The 19577-nt window shown below is 39.6% G+C and overlaps 1 protein-coding gene across 2 annotated transcripts; it reads left to right on the forward strand.

Moving 5' to 3' along the window:
* Positions 1-514: 514 nt before the first annotated feature.
* LOC131572917 (integrator complex subunit 13) lies at positions 515-18748 on the forward strand. Of its 2 annotated transcripts, XM_058826354.1 has the most exons (17): positions 515-995; positions 2086-2317; positions 3234-3308; positions 4042-4244; positions 4502-4582; positions 6376-6466; positions 7471-7599; positions 9237-9321; positions 10959-11048; positions 11518-11607; positions 12586-12764; positions 13523-13693; positions 14075-14229; positions 15177-15407; positions 16326-16465; positions 17122-17257; positions 18029-18748. In XM_058826354.1, the coding sequence occupies exons 2-17, from the start codon at positions 2093-2095 to the stop codon at positions 18066-18068; spliced, it is 2121 nt and encodes a 706-aa protein (XP_058682337.1). In that variant the 5' UTR covers positions 515-995; positions 2086-2092; the 3' UTR covers positions 18069-18748. The 2 variants fall into 2 exon arrangements, with proteins under 2 accessions (XP_058682337.1, XP_058682338.1); XM_058826355.1 differs by lacking the exon at positions 12586-12764 and having other exon boundaries at positions 13569-13693.
* Positions 18749-19577: the final 829 nt, after the last annotated feature.

Below are 19577 nucleotides of genomic sequence, written 5' to 3' on the forward strand. Positions count from 1 at the left end.
GACGATCATTCCAAAATGACTGGGCTGTGCGGTTGAGAACCATCAAGAGTGAAGTCAGCAGTAACTGGGGGAAAGTTAATGCCGGCGATCTCAACCACCGAACCCTCCTAAAAACAGACCCCAGACTCAAATGGAGAGAACTCTGGCAGCGCGCTAATGAGCGCGGAAAGCCAGAGACACATCCAGCACACGGGGTTGAGTACTACTTAACAAATTACGTAACTTGCAGCCCGTGAACGCTGATGCTTCTGTTTCTTAAAACGTGTAAATAGTGTGAAGGTTCAGTGATCGGGAAGCGTTTTGCGGGAATGCTTCTGCTCCCTGCACACTGCAACACAAACCTCCCATGCAAACTGGAGTAACACACGGAGATCCCGCCCCTCGTGTGTGCACGGGGCCTAGCGATCTCGCGAGAACACGGCAGCCTCGCTGGCACCGCCCACAGGGCGTCCCCGTGCTCTCGCGAGATCGCGGGCTACTCCCCCGAGCTGTGAGGGGAGCTCAGTGACGGGCGGGGCGTCCGCGCCCGGGCGGGATCGGGGTTGGGAACAGAAGCAGGAGCGGGGCCGGCGCCGGCCTCGGCATGTCGGGCGAGTGATCCCGGCCGGGCGCTGTGGCCCGGGGAGGTGCGGACAGGGGCCGGGCGCTCCCCCCGGGGGAGCCGCGGTGCCGGCGGCGCCCGTGGCCGCGCGGGGCCCCCGCGGGCTCAGGGGTGGGCGGAGCGGGGGGGGCTCCGGCCGCCTCTCCCACCCCCGCGGGCGCCGGGCGCGCAGGCCGGACCCGGGCCCCGCGCTCCCCGCCGAGCCGCCCGAGGAGGGGGAGCAGAGCGCCGCAGGGACATGGAGGGCGCCCGGCCGGAGGCGCCCGCGCCTGGCCCCATCTAGGGCGCCCCGCGGGCCTCGTCCCTCCTCCTCCTCGGAGCGGGGCCGCGGCCGCGCCCGGGCGCGACGAGGAGCAGGACCGGGGCTGCTGCACCACAGGAGGAGCCGGCCCAGGTGAGAAGTATTTGCCGTCCCCTTAACGCTTTCCAGCGGCGCTGGCCCGGCCCCTCGGGCTCCCCGCCACGCCGAGGGCAGGCTGCGAGTGCTCGGGCCGCGCAGGCAGCGGCGGGGGGCTCTCGCCAAGGGGCCGCGGTGAGCCCCGGCAGCTGCAGCCGAGCACGGGGCCCAAGCCTGCCCCTCGCCCTTCCCCCTGAGGAAGCCGCCGTCTGACTTCCGTGATCCTCTCGTTGCTTTAATATTTTAGGTTTTTTTTTAATGAGCTTGTATGTATTTTTTGTTTCGTGTATTCTGTAATTCAGCAGAAGTACGTAGAAAAATAAATTCTTACGCTAGAAATTGACGTTTTCGGTTGTGCCCAGCGACAGGACGAGGAGTAGTGGTCATAAACTAAAACACAGGAAGTTCCACCTCAACATGAGAAAGAACTTCTGTACGTAAAAGGTGGCAGAGCCCTGGAGCAGCTGCCTGGGGAGGGAGTGGAGTCCCCCCTCTGGAGTCTTTCCAAACACACATGAAGGCATTACCCGCTCTAGGTCACCCTGGCTTGGCGGCGTTGGACCGGATGATCTCCGGAGATTCCTTCCAGCCTTAACTGCTCTGTTTTTTTGTAATTTTACACTTGGTGTATTTGTCAGTGAGATGTTGCAGTACAGATGCAACTATTCGTTTAAAAATAAGATGTATTTAGCAAAGACTGAAAATCGGCTTAAAATTCTGACTATACTACTTAAAAGGTCTTTATCATAAATTATTTTTTTGCATGTTACTTATTTTAGGAAATAAGCTTTATATAGGAAGCAGTTTGTGTACTTCTTCGAAGTTGATTTTAAATAGAGAAGTGGGGAGAGCAATACTGTGCATTTTTGTTGCTTTTTCAGCACTATAATTCCACTTTTCTCTGTATTTTTCCTCCTGAGAAAAAATGGTTTCTTCTGATAAAAAATGTAGTCTACTAAATATGGGCTTTACAACTTGCATATTTCTAGGATGTATGTGTAAATTGCAGAGTCATGGTGTTTTTTGTTTGATTTTTTTTTTTCACCATGTGCAATTTCTTTCTGCTTTCCATGTCTGTTTCTTTCAGGAAGAAAATGAAAATATTTTCTGAGTCCCACAAAACTGTTTTTGTTGTGGATCACTGCCCCTACATGGCAGAATCATGCAGGCAGCACGTGGAATTCGATATGTTAGTGAAGAACCGCACCCAGGGCATCATTCCTTTGGCACCCATCTCCAAGTCCCTGTGGACCTGCTCAGTGGAGTCATCTATGGAGTACTGTAGGATAATGTATGATATTTTCCCTTTCAAGAAACTGGTAAGTTCTGCCTGCTGTGCTGCATGTTGTGCTTGATACAATAAGGAATGTTTTCATGATTTGTTTAAGTCTTTTAATATCTTCGTGTTGTTTAGAGTAAAGCACTAAATATAATTTATCACTTAAAAATCTTCTGGTTTTGCCGTTTATATGTATAGTCTTTTTACTGGTTTTACGAGTATATAATTTTCATTACATATTTAATTTTGGAATCTTTCATTGTCTTAATGTCACTTTGCAAGTTGGTGCAAAACATGAAGAGGTGCTTTTGGGCACCTTAGAGATTTATTATTGTGCTCTCCTGAGCTGTGATTTTACAAAAGCTTGAGTGAGGTATTGTTTCAAGTTTAATTTTGCTAAACACATATGGTACCTGCTCGTAAGGGTTTTGGTGTCACCTATGGAGGAATTCTGGGCTTTAGGAAGAGGTAGGATTGCCATGGAGCTCCAAGTTGGGAAAAGTGGGGAGCTTGCTGGCACACACAGCTCCTTGTTTACAAAGCCATATTTTCTTAGTGATGTTTGTTAAATCTTGGTAGATATTTACCCCATGATGTACTGTGAGAGACTTTGGAGAATGATGTGCTGTTTACAGTATTAGAATTTACTTTATTTTGTAGCTGTTCTACTGAAAATATGATTAGTTCTTAAAATACTAATATTTTGAAAATCTTATTTGATGTAGAGAATTTTATAGTGCACAAATATAAGTAGAAGTTGTTAAACTTATTACTAAGGGGAAAACTGAATATAGCAGGAGTGTGTGATTTTTGTGGGTTTGTTATTTTGGGTTTGTCTTGTCATTGCACAAGTCTCCAGACTATCAGAAACAAGTAGTGCAATTCATGTTTGTTTAAATTTGGGGAAGTAACAATATAATGGCTGTTATCTTAATGTGCTTTTTTGATCGTTGTAGGTGAATTTCATTGTGAGTGATTCTGGGGCTCATGTGTTGAATTCTTGGACTCAAGAAGATCAGAACTTGCAGGAGGTATAATTTGTAACTGTTCTTTTGTTTTTTAGTTTAGACTTTATTGTGAAATAAACATTGTGTTCAATATGAAATAACTCTGGTTAATTACTGGTGGTAGATCTAGTCTGAAACTGTTGTATAACAGAATTTCAAATAGATGCCTCTGAACCTGGATTATTCTACAGACAAAATTTTAAAAAATCCAGTATCTTTAAGTAGAGACTTAAATATTTAAAATAAACATGAAGAAATTGGTTATGTATTTCTTCTGTAATTTGGTGCTACTTCTTGAACTTAAGTTCTTTTTTAAAGAGGAGCCATTTGCATGAGGCAAATAACCTGTGTTAAATGCATTAATTGTTAATATCCTCTTTATGGTCATATTTAATACTGAAAAGGCTCTGAAAAATTTACTTTGAAGAAGAAGTGCATTTCCAAATTCTCAGAAAATAAAAGCAGCAGGCAACTAACAATGTTAGGATGTCTTTCGGGTGTTGGTTATAAGCTGTTATTATGGTCAGGTATTTGTGTAATGAGAATATTTTTTCCTCGTGAATAAATTGAATTGCAAAGGATAATTTAGGGCCAAATGTTTTCCAGAAGGCTGCCAATAATGCTCGTTAATTGTTCCATTTGTTCTTCTGCCGGCAACGTTAATTTGCATGTCAAATGTGTGAAAACGCTGGCTTCTCTGGGATGTTTTGGAAGCCGTGGGAGGTACCTTTGGCTGACAGATCTTTGTTCCGCCCAGCTGATGGCAGCGCTGGCAGCGGTGGGGCCGCCGAACCCGCGGGCAGACCCCGAGTGCTGCAGCATCCTGCACGGGCTGGTGGCGGCCGTCGAGGCGCTCTGCAAGATCACCGAGTACCAGCACGAGGCCCGCACCACGCTCATGGAGAACGCCGAGCGCGTGGGCAACAGGGGCAGGATCATCTGCATCACCAACGCCAAGAGGTGGGGGAGATGGGGTCTGTGGGTGTGCTGGGGCTCCTGCCCCTACACAGCAATTCCACACATCCCCACGAGGGCTGTGCTGAGCTTCTTTGCACAGGTCTTTCTTAGTGCTTCTTCTCATCAAAGGTTTTATTTAGGAGGTTCTGACAGCAAAAAGCCAAAAGTTTAAGATTTCCCATTTTAAGAAGAATATTCAGTGGCTTTGAACAGGAGGATTGATATTGTAGCCTTAAAAGAAATCCACCATTTTTTTGTAGTGACAGCCATGTTCGGATGCTGGAGGATTATGTTCAGGAGACCATTCATGAGCACAACAAGCTTGCAGCTAACTCTGACCAGTGAGTATGCTTTTTACAGAGTTTCTTATATTCTCTAGGAAATACAGATGTATTTCTGTAACAAAACTCTAATGAACTATTCGAATGAATGTCTGTATGAAGTAGAATGTGGTAAATCATGGTGTTGTTGGCTGAGAGCTGATGTGTGATCATTATCTTTTCATTATCATTCTTCATCCATCATAGGACAGGATTTCTTTAGCTTGTTAATTTCTACATCTGCTTCAAAATTAGACATGTAACTGCCTTGTTACACATCGTGTTTTTAATGACTAATTCATCTGAAGCAGTTTTTCTTGATAATACTGTATTACTGCTTTGTTCATCTTTCTTTGACTAAAACAGCTAACTTCTTTGAAACTAGTTTTAGTTTCTAAATGACTGTATTGCCTGGAACTTCCCTTGAGATAAAGGAATCCTGAAATACAGAGTGCATCTCCTCTGAGAAGTCTTTCTCCACCCTATGTTTTGTCTAATTAAACTCTGAAGTGTTTGGCCACAGCATTGTGTTCCCTTGTAAAGTTGTAGTGGGTTGAGATCCTATTCCTGGTCACTCCTCAGGCACTTCAATAGCAGAAGCAGCAGTCTCCTATTTTTTCCTGTTGCAGTTGCAATTTCATACATGTATAAAGGTTCCTGCCCAAGGAACTATGTGTAAGATCCATTGTAAAGACAGGGATGTCTCATTCCTGTAGGTAGAGATGTGGTACAATGTCTGTATCACTCCAGACTTCCAGCCTGTCCTGGTTTAGGGCAAATTTGGGAGAAAACCTCCAAATGGGGTCCCTCCAGAAAGCAAATTCAAGCGGCCCCTCCCCCAACTGCTTCCAGAAAAGATTTCCTTGGAGAAAAGTGGAAAAAACCCTGTTAATTTAACAGAAATTGGATAATATTAAACAATAAAACCTCTTGCTGTTCAAAGAGATGGCACATCCAGAGAAGTCCTTTTCATGTGGTGTAGCTCAGCTCGCTCAAGTTCTTATCAGTCCCTCTGGCGCTGGAAAGTGCCGAGGCCCAGGCCCCAATGGACCACAGGCTCCCGGTGTTTTTCTGGGTTTTCAGTCCAGAGCAGGCTTGAACAGATCCAAGGGAAAAAGTAGTCTGGGGAACTTCCCTGCTTCAGCTAGCCAAAATACTAACAGCCGAGGAGGGCTCTGTCCTGCTGTCTGCCTGTGCTGTAGACAACACAGTCCAGGAGCAGGATGCGGGGGAGTGAGTGCTGTTTCTGGACACAAACTGCAGCTTCTTCTTTCTTCCCTTCACTCTCAGAGCCAGTCTTAAAGGTGCAGAACTTAATATGTAACATAAACCAGGTGACTGGGGATACAAGCATCATAAAGTCACCCCAGGACACAGCCACATCAGGATACCAGCATATATCCCATTCATGTCCCTTCTCTCTATGTGTTTGGGTAGCTGTTCTCAGTGTTCCCTGGAATCCCCTCATTCATACTTACACTTGGAGACACAAATCCTCTGTAGTGTCAATTTTCAGCTGAATAAAGCTGAACAGATTGCACCAGTTAAGGACTTACTCCATTTATGTGTCCAAAAAGAAGTACAGCGCTCTAGCATCTGAAGAACAAGAAATGTTAGGCTTTTATTTTTATTCTGGTAAGAGCTGAAGTCTGTGCTTTTGAAAATCATATCTGTAATCCAGTTTCTGCAGCACACTTCCAGAAATAACTTGTTAACATATGTTATGGTTCTGTGTTGTAGATATCAGAATTAATTTATTTTTAGGACATTAATTTGCCATATTGTAGGCTGAGCAAATTGTTTTTATTTTTAAGTCTAATGCAGATTCAGAAATGTGAGCTGGTGTTAATCCACACATACCCAGTTGGTGAAGACAGCCTTGTTTCAGATCGTCCTAAAAAAGAGGTGAGTAGCTTAAAATGAGAAAACTTATCCCAGGATTAGGAACCACATCAGACTGAAAATAGTGCAAATTATTCACAGTTGTTCAGTAGCAAAAGCACATGTGGTGGTTGTTCGAAGCCAAGTACTTACAAAATATCTGTAATATATTCTGCTATACAACAGTCTGCTCTGCATTTTAACCTGCTGTCTGTAAGAAAAGACACCAGAAAAATGTCTTAACATGAAAAGCATAGTGCTGCATATCATTTAATATGTGGAAGGGTCTATAAAGGGCTGCCTTCCTGTGATTCATTTCTACAGAACTCTTCTGTGGTTGTACTGTAAGTAATGAATGGAAGATAACAAATTGACTGCTTCCCTCTCTTAAGAGTCACTGGGTTTGGGTCTTGGGATTTTGGTATTTTTTTTTTGTTTGGGTTCTTGTTTTGGAGTTTTTGGGGATTGTTGTAGTTTCTTATTATTACTTTTTTTTTTTCCTTTTTGCTTTTGTTCGGTTTTTGAGCCCCAGTCCAATGTTCTTGTTGGCTAGGGAAAAATCAAATGCATCTTCTGGCTTGTGTTTATTTGCCTTGTGTATGAATGATGCACATACAGGTAGACATCTAAAAATTACTTTCCTACTGTTATTTAGCATTAAAGTAGAATTAAAAACTTTTTAGTAGTAGCATTAAAAGAAGTAAAAACTAGGCCCAGAGCTGCTGTTAAGGTTTATTCCCCATGTCGTGATACTGATTTTTCCTATTAACAATTAGTGACTCAAATGTTTTAGCACACTTCTAATTTTACTTTTTTTATTGTGTGTATGAACTGCATCTGTAGCACTTGGCATAAGCTCAAAATTCAGAATGAAAATAGTTTTTGTTTCTTGCTTGGTAGTTTCCCCTGGTGTGGGTTTTTGAGTGGTAGTTTTAGGAGTATAAATGCTTATTTTAGAGTTGAACAAACTATATTGTTGAATGCTACCACAACCTAAACCATGAATTCCATATATCAATTTATTTCAGCTCTCTCCTGTTCTAACCAGTGAAGTGCACAGTGTCCGTGCAGGGAGGCACCTGGCTACAAAACTGAATCTTTTAGTACAGCAACACTTTGATCTGGCTTCAACCACAATAACTAACATCCCTATGAAGGTAATATTGTGTCTATAGCTCTGTTAACCAGCTGCATCACTTCTAAATTAGTTTGAAAACTTCTGATGTTTATTTTAATTGAATTTTTACATTGTTTTTCTCTCCATATCATATTTTCTGTTTTTTTTTTTTTTTTTTCTTTTATTAGCCCACATTCAATGTCTGTGATCAGGTTAGTAAAAATAAAGGGGAAAAAAAAAATAAAGAAGGATCACAGAACAAAATGTTGTATTGCTGAATCTCAATTATTGATGTAGCAATACAAGTGTTATTTCAGTTCTGTTTGTGTTACTTTATATAAATACAGTCTTGTTTACCTCAGATCAATTTGTCTGTGATTCTTTTGCCTTTTTCTAGTTGTATTTAGATATTCTTGACCCTTGTGCGTAATAGTGGCATAGTGAATCTCTTTTTCCTCTGTTTCATTATCATGCCCACCCAACATAAAGGTGTTTGTAACTAAAAGCTGCTTTCTTAGCTAGGGTTTTCCAGTGGGTTTTCTACTCTGAAGATCCATGAACATGAAATAGGGGACACGACATACCTAGTTAAGAAAGATACTCAATTAAACATCTTGTGGTAGAAGTTATGTCTATATTTTTATTTTTTTTGCTACTTGGAGGGAAACTAGTGCAGTTTAGAATGTCAGGTGTTGAGTTTACAGTAATTTTCTGATCAGGCAGCAAGAGACAATTGAGACAGAAGTCAGTATTCAAACAAAAAAAAAGACCCATGGGCAGATCGCCTTCATGATTTAAAAATTCATTAAGTTGTAACAGTCAGTCATTAATTGCATCTTTGAAAACTGGCAATATTGTGTGGATTTTTTAAGTTAAAACATAATATCAAAATAATTTTCACAGCTTTTGAGAGTTTGACATGGGTCATGGCGTAAATGTGACTTCAGTTTGCAAATACCTTGTCTGTAACTTTCTGACCTGTGTGCTGCTGGTGGTCCTCTCCCTTTTGCCTCTGTCCTTATAGTAATAGACTATGTTGGGTTCTCTGTGGTTTTTTCTTTTTTTTTTTTTTTTTGTTTTGTTTTGTTTAATTGTTTTTCTTCTAAAACTTGGAGTAAATTATCAGAGTTACTGTTCTGTTTTTGCTGATCCTCTGCAGCTGTTTAAAGATGCAGTGTCCTCTTTACAGAAATCCATGTTTTTAGTTATAAATTTGCCGCTGCAACTGCACTTCTTATCATAATCTTAAAAAATAGTGAGTTCAGAGTGTGGGTTTTGGTTTGGATTCTTGATTTTTGGTTATGAAAACTGTCACTCTACCCTGCAGTGAGCCTTTGTTTCTGCTCAGTAAGTTGTAACTGCTGGTGTTTATGTAACATTTTGTAGGTCTCCTTAACTTCACTAATTTAAGCAAAGTAGTTAAGCTTGGTTTTTACCGGTATTTGGTGCCCCCTGTCATGATGCTTCTGAATAGGGTGTCAGAAAATAAGAGGAAAAGTAGTTGGCTGCATCTTTAAACTGCTCAGAAAGCAAAGTTTCCTCAACATTGCAATCCCGTTGACTTGGAGACTTACTGTTTTCCTCTGGACTGAAAGGCAAATGTAGAATCATTCATTTATGAAAATGGTGACCTCTAGCTAAAGTAATTCTGTTTCTGTCTGCCTTTCTCTTTTGAAGGAAGAACAACATGCCAACACATCAGCCAACTATGATGTGGAGCTGCTTCATCACAAAGAGGCACATGTGGATTTTTTAAAGAGTGGTAAGTAGAAATGGCCCTCTGAAGGTGGCTTTTGACCAGCCTCTTTGGGAGTGTTCACAAAGAAAAATTGTGAGCTTCAAATCCATGTAAATTTCAGACTCAAGTAGCAAATATTTCAGTTATTCCTTGCAACTCAAGAAACTTCATTTGTAATGTTGGCATTGGAGTTTTACTCATTATTGACATTTTTTAATACAGCAATCAGTAAACAAATCAAATTCATAAATGTTCAGGATATTGCTGTGATATTTGAAGGGCATGCCAACTTCTTACTGAGGTATAAAAAGTAGGTGAGAGATCAGAAGTCCCTCTTTTGGGTATTTGTGCAAAATTATGCCTTGCACAATTGAACTTTGTTAAGTAATAATAATTGGCATCACTTACATCCCACAGACCTGTTTATGACAATGATTGCTTTGGAAAAAACGAGACTTGTTTTGCTGTTGAGCCTTTTTATTGTATTTGAAATATCTACAATCTTTTTGTCGTAAGTTTGGAATTTTTACTTAGGATTCCTGTGAGATGAACTTTAAATTGCTCAACCAAGTCCTGCCTTTTGCAGAACTGTTTTGTTGAGGAAACTGCCTGATGTAAAAGTTTGTTAAAAATGAGCTTATAACTTCTCTATTGGTAGAATTAAATGTCATAAATAGCCCCATTTTGAGGAGTCTGTGCTTTTTTTCCCATTATAGGGGAGTGGATGACTAAAGATGGATGAAAAGCATAGGGTGTGTTAGTAATGACCACAGCCTCACCTGAACTGCTGTTAAGATGTTGAAATCTTAAAGCTTTATTGCCAGGGCTCAGAAGCAGTTTTGCAAAACCCGTTTGCTCAAGGAATTAGGTCTGCTAATAAAACACAGAAGCATTTGGAAACTGCATTTCCTTTTCACATTTTTCCCATCAGAACTTTGAGAGGAAAAAGTCTCTTAAATCCTGTAAATTTTGGATTCTTCCATTTGTTTCTAAATACGTATTTCAGCTGTAATAGCTCTGGTGCTAGGAGAGCAGCAGTTCAGTTATATTGGCCAGAAGTATTCTCTGAAATGTTGTCAAGGAATTGTCAGGTTAAGTAAATTGGGCCTTTAGATATTCTGAGATAATTTCTAAAATTGTTGCAGTTAATTTTAATAGTAAGATAATTCCAATATTTTAATATTTAAAATAATACTTTAATAAAAAAGCATCTGTGGTCAGTAGAACACATTGAGAGAATTCAGGCTGAATCTGACATAGCAAAGAGACTGGATGATGAGACCAAATTCTTCTTTTTCCAAAAAACTAAACTTGCCAAATGTGCCTTTAGATTGGTTTAATTGACTTTGGGAATATGTACAAGAAACAGTCAGCTCTAGCATTTAAGAGTTCTGATTTCTGTGTGGAAAATTTTAAAACGCCTATTTAAAACGCCATAGCCTATTAAAGTCCTGAGCATTTTAGCGGAAAAAATTGCTTGTTACTGATAGAACTAATGTATGCGGAACTTTGTAATTGTCAAATCAAAATATCTGAGTTTTAAATTTAGATTACATTGTGTATATGTTCATGTTACATGCATTTTGTACCTTAAAAGTTTAGAGTTTTGCTGTAATAAAAAACTCTGGTTGATCACCCCCTTTTCCTGCCTTTCTCTGCAGGTGATAACCACATGGGTGGTAATAGCAGAGAAGGCACATTTAAGGAAACTGTGACACTGAAGTGGTGCACTCCTCGAACCAACAGTGTGGGTAGGTGACATGGAATCTTCCAGAACTGGTAGGTAACTTGTACAAATCTGAGTACAGGAGAGAAGGACAGGGAAGCTCTGAGGTAACATAGGAATGGTGTGGCTGTTCAGCTCATGCATGCTGTTAACTATCAGCAATTTTTGTTGACTCATTGAGCCAGAGGGCCAGAAATACAGATGAGAAAAATAAGAGCAGACTGACTGGTTAGTGAAGTAATTCAGGAGATAAAGAATTGTGGTTTCTGCTGGAAAAAGGGCTTGGGAATGGATGGCATTCTCAGAGCTGTGGATTCTTGGGAATCCTCCCAGTGAGGAGATGGTGGAAGGACTTTCAGATTGAGAGGCATCTAGACTTTTTAGTTCTGCTCATTGTGGATTAGCCTCCTCCTCTTTTATTCTTTTCTTTTGGATTATTTTTTTTTTCCTGTCTCTGTAATTATACTCAACTTTTCTACTCCTTTATTTTTCAGAACTGCACTATTGCACTGGAGCATACAGAATTTCACCCGTAGATGTAAATAGCAGACCTTCTTCATGCCTTACAAACTTTCTCCTTAATGGTAAATTTGTGTCCTTGGCTAATTTATTCAATTTACATTTTTTAATTCTGTAAATCGAACACTTAGCACATTGCAGTTTGTGTATAGCAGTAATGTCTATATATTGTAAAAATAGTAATTTTATTTTAACATGTCCTATAAATAAGAGAAGAAAGTTGTTAAATGTCCTCAAGGGCAAATGTGTTTTGAAACTTACTAAAGATGGGAGAAAAGATGTAAAGAAGGAACAAGTATTGAAATGGAGGTTAGTATGTTGGCAAACAAAATGGCATTACAAACATCTTTTTAATGGAATGTTTACTTCAATCAAGTTATTTGTCTAAACATGCAGTGGTTTTATTCAACACTCTATCTTATTTTTCTTATTTTTCTCTAGAGATTGTGATTGTGTCCTTTGATTAATAAAAATGGTTAGAACCAAAATTAATAGCATATTTCAGATATGCTCACTCTTCTGATTTTTGCTATTTTTGCTTCTTGATAAAAAGAAACTTATTTGGACAATGCACCCTTTTATGCTTAGTGTATTTTACTGAAAATAAGACAAAGGCAGTTTTATTCCTCTCTCTGAGGAACAGTACCCATTTTAAGCATTAGCAAGTGGTATCAGTTGATACCTTTACTCAAGAGGTTATTTTACTACTTTTTGAAAGTTGCTTTTAATGAGCGTGTTTCTGCAGCAGGGCCATTTGAATGCCTTATGAATATGTATTTCTTCCTAAGAATAATATCCTATAGAAAAAAAGGTTGGTCTGGGAGAGGCCTTTTGGTGTTGCTTTGTAAAATTTTAAGGAGTATATACCCTGTTCTGTGTCAAGAAATGAGGAGAAGGCAGTTTCTTGTTCAGCTGGGTGAAAACACATTGGTGGGTTCAGATTCTTCTTGGCTGAACACAAACCTGTATTTATGCAGCTCAAAATTTAAAATTGCAGCGCACAGGAATGAATGAGTGAATGAAACTGATCTCCCTTCCACCAGGTCGTTCGGTGTTGTTGGAACAGCCGCGCAAGTCTGGCTCAAAGGTCATCAGCCACATGCTCAGCAGCCACGGGGGAGAGATTTTCTTGCATGTGTTGAGCAGCTCCCGCTCAATTCTGGAAGATCCCCCCTCAATTAGTGAAGGCTGTGGTGGGAGGGTCACTGACTACAGGATCACAGTAAGGGTCTTTCTGTCCTACACTGCTGCTTCTCTCACATGACAATAGATGCAGGGCAGTAGATGTGGGAAGGAAATGCTGGAGTGGATTGCATGGTCCAACTTCCTTTGTAATAAACCTTGATATATATTCAGTAGGAAATACTACATTTGCTGATTGTTATGCCTGCTTCATGTAATACTTCATGTGTCAAGGAATGCCTCCTTGATGCACTAGGAGCGTTTAAAGTTTGTTCTGGTTCTAGAAAAAAATTTTTCTTGGCAAGTTTCTTCTGTGGGTTGGCTGCACATAGGACTATATCATGCTTGTTGTCAAAGGACAGATTGCACATGACTGGTTTTTACAGTAGAAAGAAAAGATGAAGTTGACAGCTTTGAACCCTGATATCAGACAATCAGCTGACATGCATTTTGTTTATCCTTTACTTCTTTCAACACATCCTTTATATCTTTTGTCAACAAGCAAAAGTTCCTTCTGGAAAAATATAACTTTTTCCATACATGAAATACCTTTCAGAGCTGCAAGCGTCATCCTTGTCAAAACCCATGCATTGATTTTTTTACCCTGTATTTCTGTGCCCCTGTTCTTGTGTTCCCCTGGTTAATGTATGAGAGCTAGAGACAGGGCTGTGGTTGGTAGGGTCAGATGTGGCAGTGGGATGGTACAAAGTGATAAGCAAGGCTAAGCTGTTTAGCCCCTTCACTGAAAGTTAATTTGTTAGAGAAATGCCTAATTGTATCTTGTTTGGTTATCATTAGGATTTTGGTGAATTTATGAGGGAAAACCGATTAACTCCTTTTCTAGAGCCCAGATATAAGATCGATGGAAGTCTTGAAATTCCATTGGAACGTGCAAAAGATCAGTTAGAGAAACATACTCGTTACTGGCCTATGATTATTTCTCAGACCACCATCTTCAATATGCAAGCTGTAAGTAACCTGGGCTGTGTAAATTTTTGTTCTGTTCCTAGATTAAGTTTCCCCCTGTCACTTGATGAAATACCAACTCTGTGGGGAGATAAATCCCTTGCTGTAAAATCAGTTTATTCCAGCTTTATTTTTCCTGAAGTATTTCTGTATTTAATGCAGTAGATTAATGCAGATGGAATGCTGTTTAAATGTAATGAGTTGAACCTGACAGCTCCCATTCTGCTGGTTAAAGAGCACATCTGCTTAGAGTCTAGTACTAACTGAGGATAAGAGGGTGGGGTTTTGTTGTGTGTTGTTCCATTGCCTTTAATTTTTTTGTCCCTGTTGCTCTCCTGTGAGACACATACACATTTTCTTGTTCATTTCTGTTTTGTCTTGCAGGTAGTGCCACTAGCCAGTGTGATTGTAAAGGAAGCAATGACTGATGAGGATGTGCTGAATTGTCAAAAAACAATATACAATTTGGTAGACATGGAGAGGAAGAACGATCCACTGCCAATTTCAACAGTTGGTACCAGAGGAAAGGGGCCAAAAAGGTTAAATACATATCACTCTTGGTTGATGCTGGACTACTTTCAGAAACACTCTGTTGACAATGTTTTCATACCGAGTTTTTAAAGTACAGCTAAAAGTAATACATAGTAAATTAAATGCTGTATGTGCACAGCCTAAATGCTGTGAGTGCTTCATCTATATCATTTAGGGGCTGTAACAGTACTGATACTGCTGTATGGTTGGGAAAAAAACCTCTGTATTACCTAAGAATTTAAATGTGTTTAAAAATATGAAATCAAAGACAGTTATCAGCAAAGGTAAGAAATTAATACGAATTAGACAGATAAAGTGGAATAATTTCAAATGAATAAAAAGGAAAACTTAAGTATATTATAAATGAATGATGCATTAAAATTGGGCTACATTAGAATCCTTTTGAAATGCTTATTTAGAATATGTAATATTTCTTTAAAATAAGCATAGAATATTCTGATCCCTCAATCATTGGGATGCGTTCCTTGTATTTCCAATAATTGATTGAAAATAAATTCAACTCCTGATTTGCCTGCATCACTGGGAGTTATTGACAGAAGTGTGGTGCGATTCTTTCTTATATTAACCCAAATAATGTCATAATTAATTTGTGTCTCAGTACATTAATAGCCCTGACATTTCATTGTTTGCAAGCACCTGAGAGATTTCACAAGTGCCTTTTGGCAGGGAGATCTCATGGAACTATGATTTCAATGGATATAATCCATTTCAATTTAAACTTTATTCTGGGTGTTAACTGGGAAGTGTTAATATGGTTTCAAGCATGGAGTAATCCCAGGTGGAGAAACCTCCATTACAGGAGGACAGATAATCTCTTTGGAGTTATTTTTGGTTTGGGGGTTCTGTTTTGTTTCTTGAGGTCTGCATTCATTCAGTCAGTAGTTTAATGATTTTGGCAATCCTTTGTGTGATCTGTTTTTCCTGGCCTTTTCAGAGATGAGCAGTACCGCATTATGTGGAATGAGCTGGAGACCCTTGTCCGAGCACACATAAACAACTCTGACAAACACCAGCGAGTCCTTGAGTGTCTCATGGCGTGCAGGAGCAAACCCCCAGAGGAGGAGGAGCGCAAGAAACGAGGCAGAAAGAGAGAAGACAAAGAGGACAAGTCGGAGAAGTTGGGCAAAGACTATGAATCAGATAAGCCGTGGCAGGAATCAGAGAGGTACATTTTCTTAAGTGAAATCAAACTATAGCATAACTTTAGTTCTTAGCCATTGACCAGTTAGCCAGGTGTTTTAGCTTGAGGAGTTCCTGCTGTTGGATTCTATTATAACCATACCACCTATTAGATATTAAACTGCTTTATGGAAATCCAAAGCTTGGCTGAAAATGGGGGACAAGCAGTTGTTTTCTTTTGGGCTGTAAGATAGTTCAGTGGTCAGATTAATTAGACAACCCAGCTTGATTTGGCTCTTCTCTTCAACTGAACATCAGGATTAATGTCCATTTACCTCCTGTCTGTAACTCATGTTGTTATTGTAGCTTGCCTTAAGTGGCAAGCCCCTGTCAGTCTGTTCTGTATTCCTTCTTTCAAACTGCTTTTTACGGAGATCCAAAAAACTCATGGTAATAAGCTTAATTTGCATGTGTTTTGTGCATGCTGGGCTCATTTAGGATAGGAGGGCCTTTTCATATATGCTGCTGTCACCATGCTGATGACATTCCATGCCTTCCTGTGAAAGGTCATTCCTACAGCTTTGCTTTCCCATGTGGAACAGAAATGGGGGCTCAGATAAAAGGGATTTGGTGTGAATGGAGCTGAATTCATCTAGAAAATAGAATAGGAAATTGTATGATATTTTTATATATATTTTTTTATTTAGTCTTTCCTTCAAAATTCAGACATCAATTGTCTCAACAACTGAAGTGAAACTGTATTAAGAGCCTTTCCTTTATGTAATGCTTTATACAGAGTATTATTTGGCTAGAATGCCCTATTGTTTGTCACCCACTCCAAGGAGCCAGAAGAAATTTTCTTGTGGTATGGTCCTGTATAGTTTTGAGGAGTACATAAAGCTATCAAGAATTATGTTCCACTCAAGCATATTTTCCCTCATCCTTTTCCTTCCCTCTGACAAAGGTTAAAAGGTCTTTTGGATCGGGAGAAAGAAGAACTGGCAGAAGCTGAAGTTATCAAAGACTCCCCTGATTCTCCTGAGCCCCCCAACAAAAAGCCTCTCATTACAATGGATGAAATGCCCACAGTTGAAAAGGCAAAAGGTAAACTAGAACAATTGCAACAGATTATTTCCTTTAAAGGCAGATGCTGTTGTATCAGTCTGTGTTTTCTAAAGTAATGATGTGAATCATTTTAGAATTAAAGCTAAGTCAGTGAAGATCATGTTTAGCTGTTTAGAAATTCTTGGAAAACATGTTAACCTCACCAGGTATATGAAGAAAGGGAGATACCAAGACACTGTGTGGGTCTGCTGATCAGCTCTTGGGTTGACAGGGGGTAGGCCAAGTTCCTGCTGGTGCTTTTTGAGCTGGTCTATGTGAGAAATGCTGTTTGAGGGCAGGTATCAGAAATCACTGTCTCCTGCTAATAGTTAATCAACTTGCCTAAGCAGTGCAGGTGTCAGAATGGGCAGTTCTCACTGACCTCTCTTCCTTGGTGTGAGTAATTTTCTGTCACAGTGGCCGAACTGATGCTGAGATTCTGCATTTAAAGCAGAGTCCATATCATGTGCAGCAACTCCTTAGCCATTATCACTTTGCATATTTTCTATTTATTTTGCCTCTAATTTAAGTTTGTTTAATGTTAGTGGTTTTAATGTGTTGTATTACCATAATCTGTAATTCCTTTAAGATGTTATAATGGTGTAATGTTAATTCAAAAATTTCATCACTTAGACTCTTTTTACTTACAATTTCAGGGCCAATGTCCTTGCTGTCTTTATGGAGCAACAGAATTAATACTGCCAACTCTAGGAAACACCAGGAATTTATTGGTCGGTTGAACTCTGTCAACAACAAAGCAGAGCTGTATCAACATCTGAAAGAAGAAAATGGGTGTGTATCAGGAAATGCATCACTACCCATATCTTGGCAGTAGTCAGTGTGGAGCTTACAGCATTAGATACTGTTCTTTTGATGATTAAAATACCTAAATACATTCCTTTGCTTTTCAACATTGATAGAGAACCACAGCAGTGTTTGATTTTCTGTTTTTCATCTGTGCTGAGCGAGCCTGACTGCTGACAGCTGGGCTTCCCTGGGCTTCAGGGATTGCCCCTACAGCAAAACTCTTATTAAATCTCAGGGAGTTAAACAGTAGCTGACATTTTCTGCTTGCTGTAGCTTCCAAAGGAATGGCTGATACAGAAATATTGTTGGTAATAAATGATTGAGTCTTAGGCTGTGCTGTAATGGAAATTGACAGTAGTCTGTGTTCTACAAAAAGTACTGGAAAACTAAACCAGCCTCCTCTGAAGGAAATCAGATGGTGGTAAACAATGATCAGTGTAAGAGGGGTGCAAATGAAGCCCTTGGAACAAATGGCCAAAGCTTAAGTTTTCAAAATGGATTCTCCAGTCACATGAACATTTTGTATTTTGGTGAAGTTGATAATAGATGGTTTTTCACAGCATCTCTGCAGAAACATTTCCTTCACATACGGACTGCTGCTTAAAGAAGTATTAAGAGGAGATTGCTTACATTAGGGTAGGGAGAGACAAGACAGTTAGTGAAGTAAAAAATATTAAGTCATTTAAATCTGATTTTTTTTAAACTGTTGATTGTTCTTACAGTAATAGCCTTACTAATTGTTGTCTTGCCTTTCAGAATGGAAGCAACAGAAAATGGAAAAGCAGGCCGACAGTGAGGATTAATTCTGTTTCTTGGGACAAAACTTGGCCAAACTGCAAAAATATTTAATGCTGGAATTGCGTTTGGTACTGTTTCAATACAACTGTATAGCTCTGGTTTGATTGGTTTTTACATTTTTCTAGTCCTATTTTTGCTATGAAGTATGAAATCTGTATATCACGTTAAACCAGCTGTGTGCAAATAGGAGCTGTCCTATAGGAGCGTTTTCCAGTCATGCTTTCAGATGAAGACAACCTCTGCTGTCATGGAGTAAATCAAGTAATCAAAAATGTTAGTCAGCTTCAAGTCCTTGCCCAGAAGTATTGGATACTGTTTCAAAATCAATGATGACTGTCTAAAAAAAAATAATTTTAAATTCAAGTGATTTATAATAAGCTGATAACATCATTAATTGTTTCATGGGTACCTTTTATTTATATGAGGATTCCTCAGGAGCTCAGAATTATGGAAAAGACCGCACACTGAGTACCCAGACACTGAGCTGAGAGAGAGTGCCAGTCTTGGTTTTCATCTGAGGGGTGGGAGGGTGAGGGGTTTTACAGATAAAAATTGTTGGTTTAAGGACTTTCAAAAAATGGAACGGAAATGGTCTTTAGAAAGCAAAACCTTTCAGGTTGTTGTGTTGGAGTTGAGCTTTGTAAGCAAAAGTACAATAAAGTTTTTTGCTAATAATTATTTTTTGATGAAGTGTGTTCTGTAAAATACTTGTGGTTACACGTCTGAGAGACTGAGTATGAATGACTGTGAATGAAAAAGTAGGTAATCTGTCTTCAGTTTCTTTGAGTAGAGCCTCTTTCACTGGGGAGTAGAATTCTCAGCTGGGAAAACTCGTCCAATGTCTGTGATCTGAGCCCTTGTCAGATTTTGAGTTGTCTTCCACATGAGCTAAGGAAAGATGAATTCCTGAGCTCTCCCAAGTGTGTCAGCCTTCCTCTGATCTGCATCTGGCTTCTGTAAGCAACTGAAGGGCTCACAGATTGGATATCTTAAAGTTGATTTGAGACACATCTTTGAAATTTTCTAAAACTAAATCAATATATTCACCTGCAACTTTCAATACCATAGTTCATGATGTATAGATCTGAACACAAATATTCTTCACTTAACATTTGTGACTGAGTCCTTTATTCAGCTCTGCTAAAGTACCAGGAATGATTTCAAGGTGATTATTGAGCCACTCTGATGCAGGTGTGTTTTCTGTAAAATGATTTTAGAACCATTTTTACTGAGTGATTAAATAGTACTTGCATGGTAGTATTTTCTATCATATTGTAAAATATTTTTAGCTTTCACAGAAGCAATGTGTAGCTTGCAGATCCTAGTCTGAAGACTTTTATTGCTTATATTTTTACTACTTCATTGAAAAAAGAATGTCCTGCATCACCACATCTCTGGATATCCTAGCTGAAATGTTTTGATGGAGAAAAAGGCCACAAAATTACTGCTCATAACTTTCTAGGTTGTTTTAATGAGATTTTACTGCACAGCACTCTGGATGTTTCTT

The sequence above is a fragment of the Poecile atricapillus genome, chromosome Z (assembly GCF_030490865.1).
Source record: "Poecile atricapillus isolate bPoeAtr1 chromosome Z, bPoeAtr1.hap1, whole genome shotgun sequence".
Classification (NCBI taxonomy): Eukaryota; Metazoa; Chordata; class Aves; order Passeriformes; family Paridae; genus Poecile; species Poecile atricapillus.

Excerpts from the sequence above, each read along its gene's own strand:
- LOC131572917 (XM_058826354.1), top strand. The coding sequence starts at position 2,093 with ATGAAAATATTTTCTGAGTCCCACAAAACTGTTTTTGTTGTGGATCAC. Across the intron at positions 12,765-13,522 it reads TCACTGACTACAGGATCACA|GATTTTGGTGAATTTATGAG; the intron begins GTAAGGGTCTTT and ends GGTTATCATTAG. Across the intron at positions 13,694-14,074 it reads CCATCTTCAATATGCAAGCT|GTAGTGCCACTAGCCAGTGT; the intron begins GTAAGTAACCTG and ends TTTGTCTTGCAG.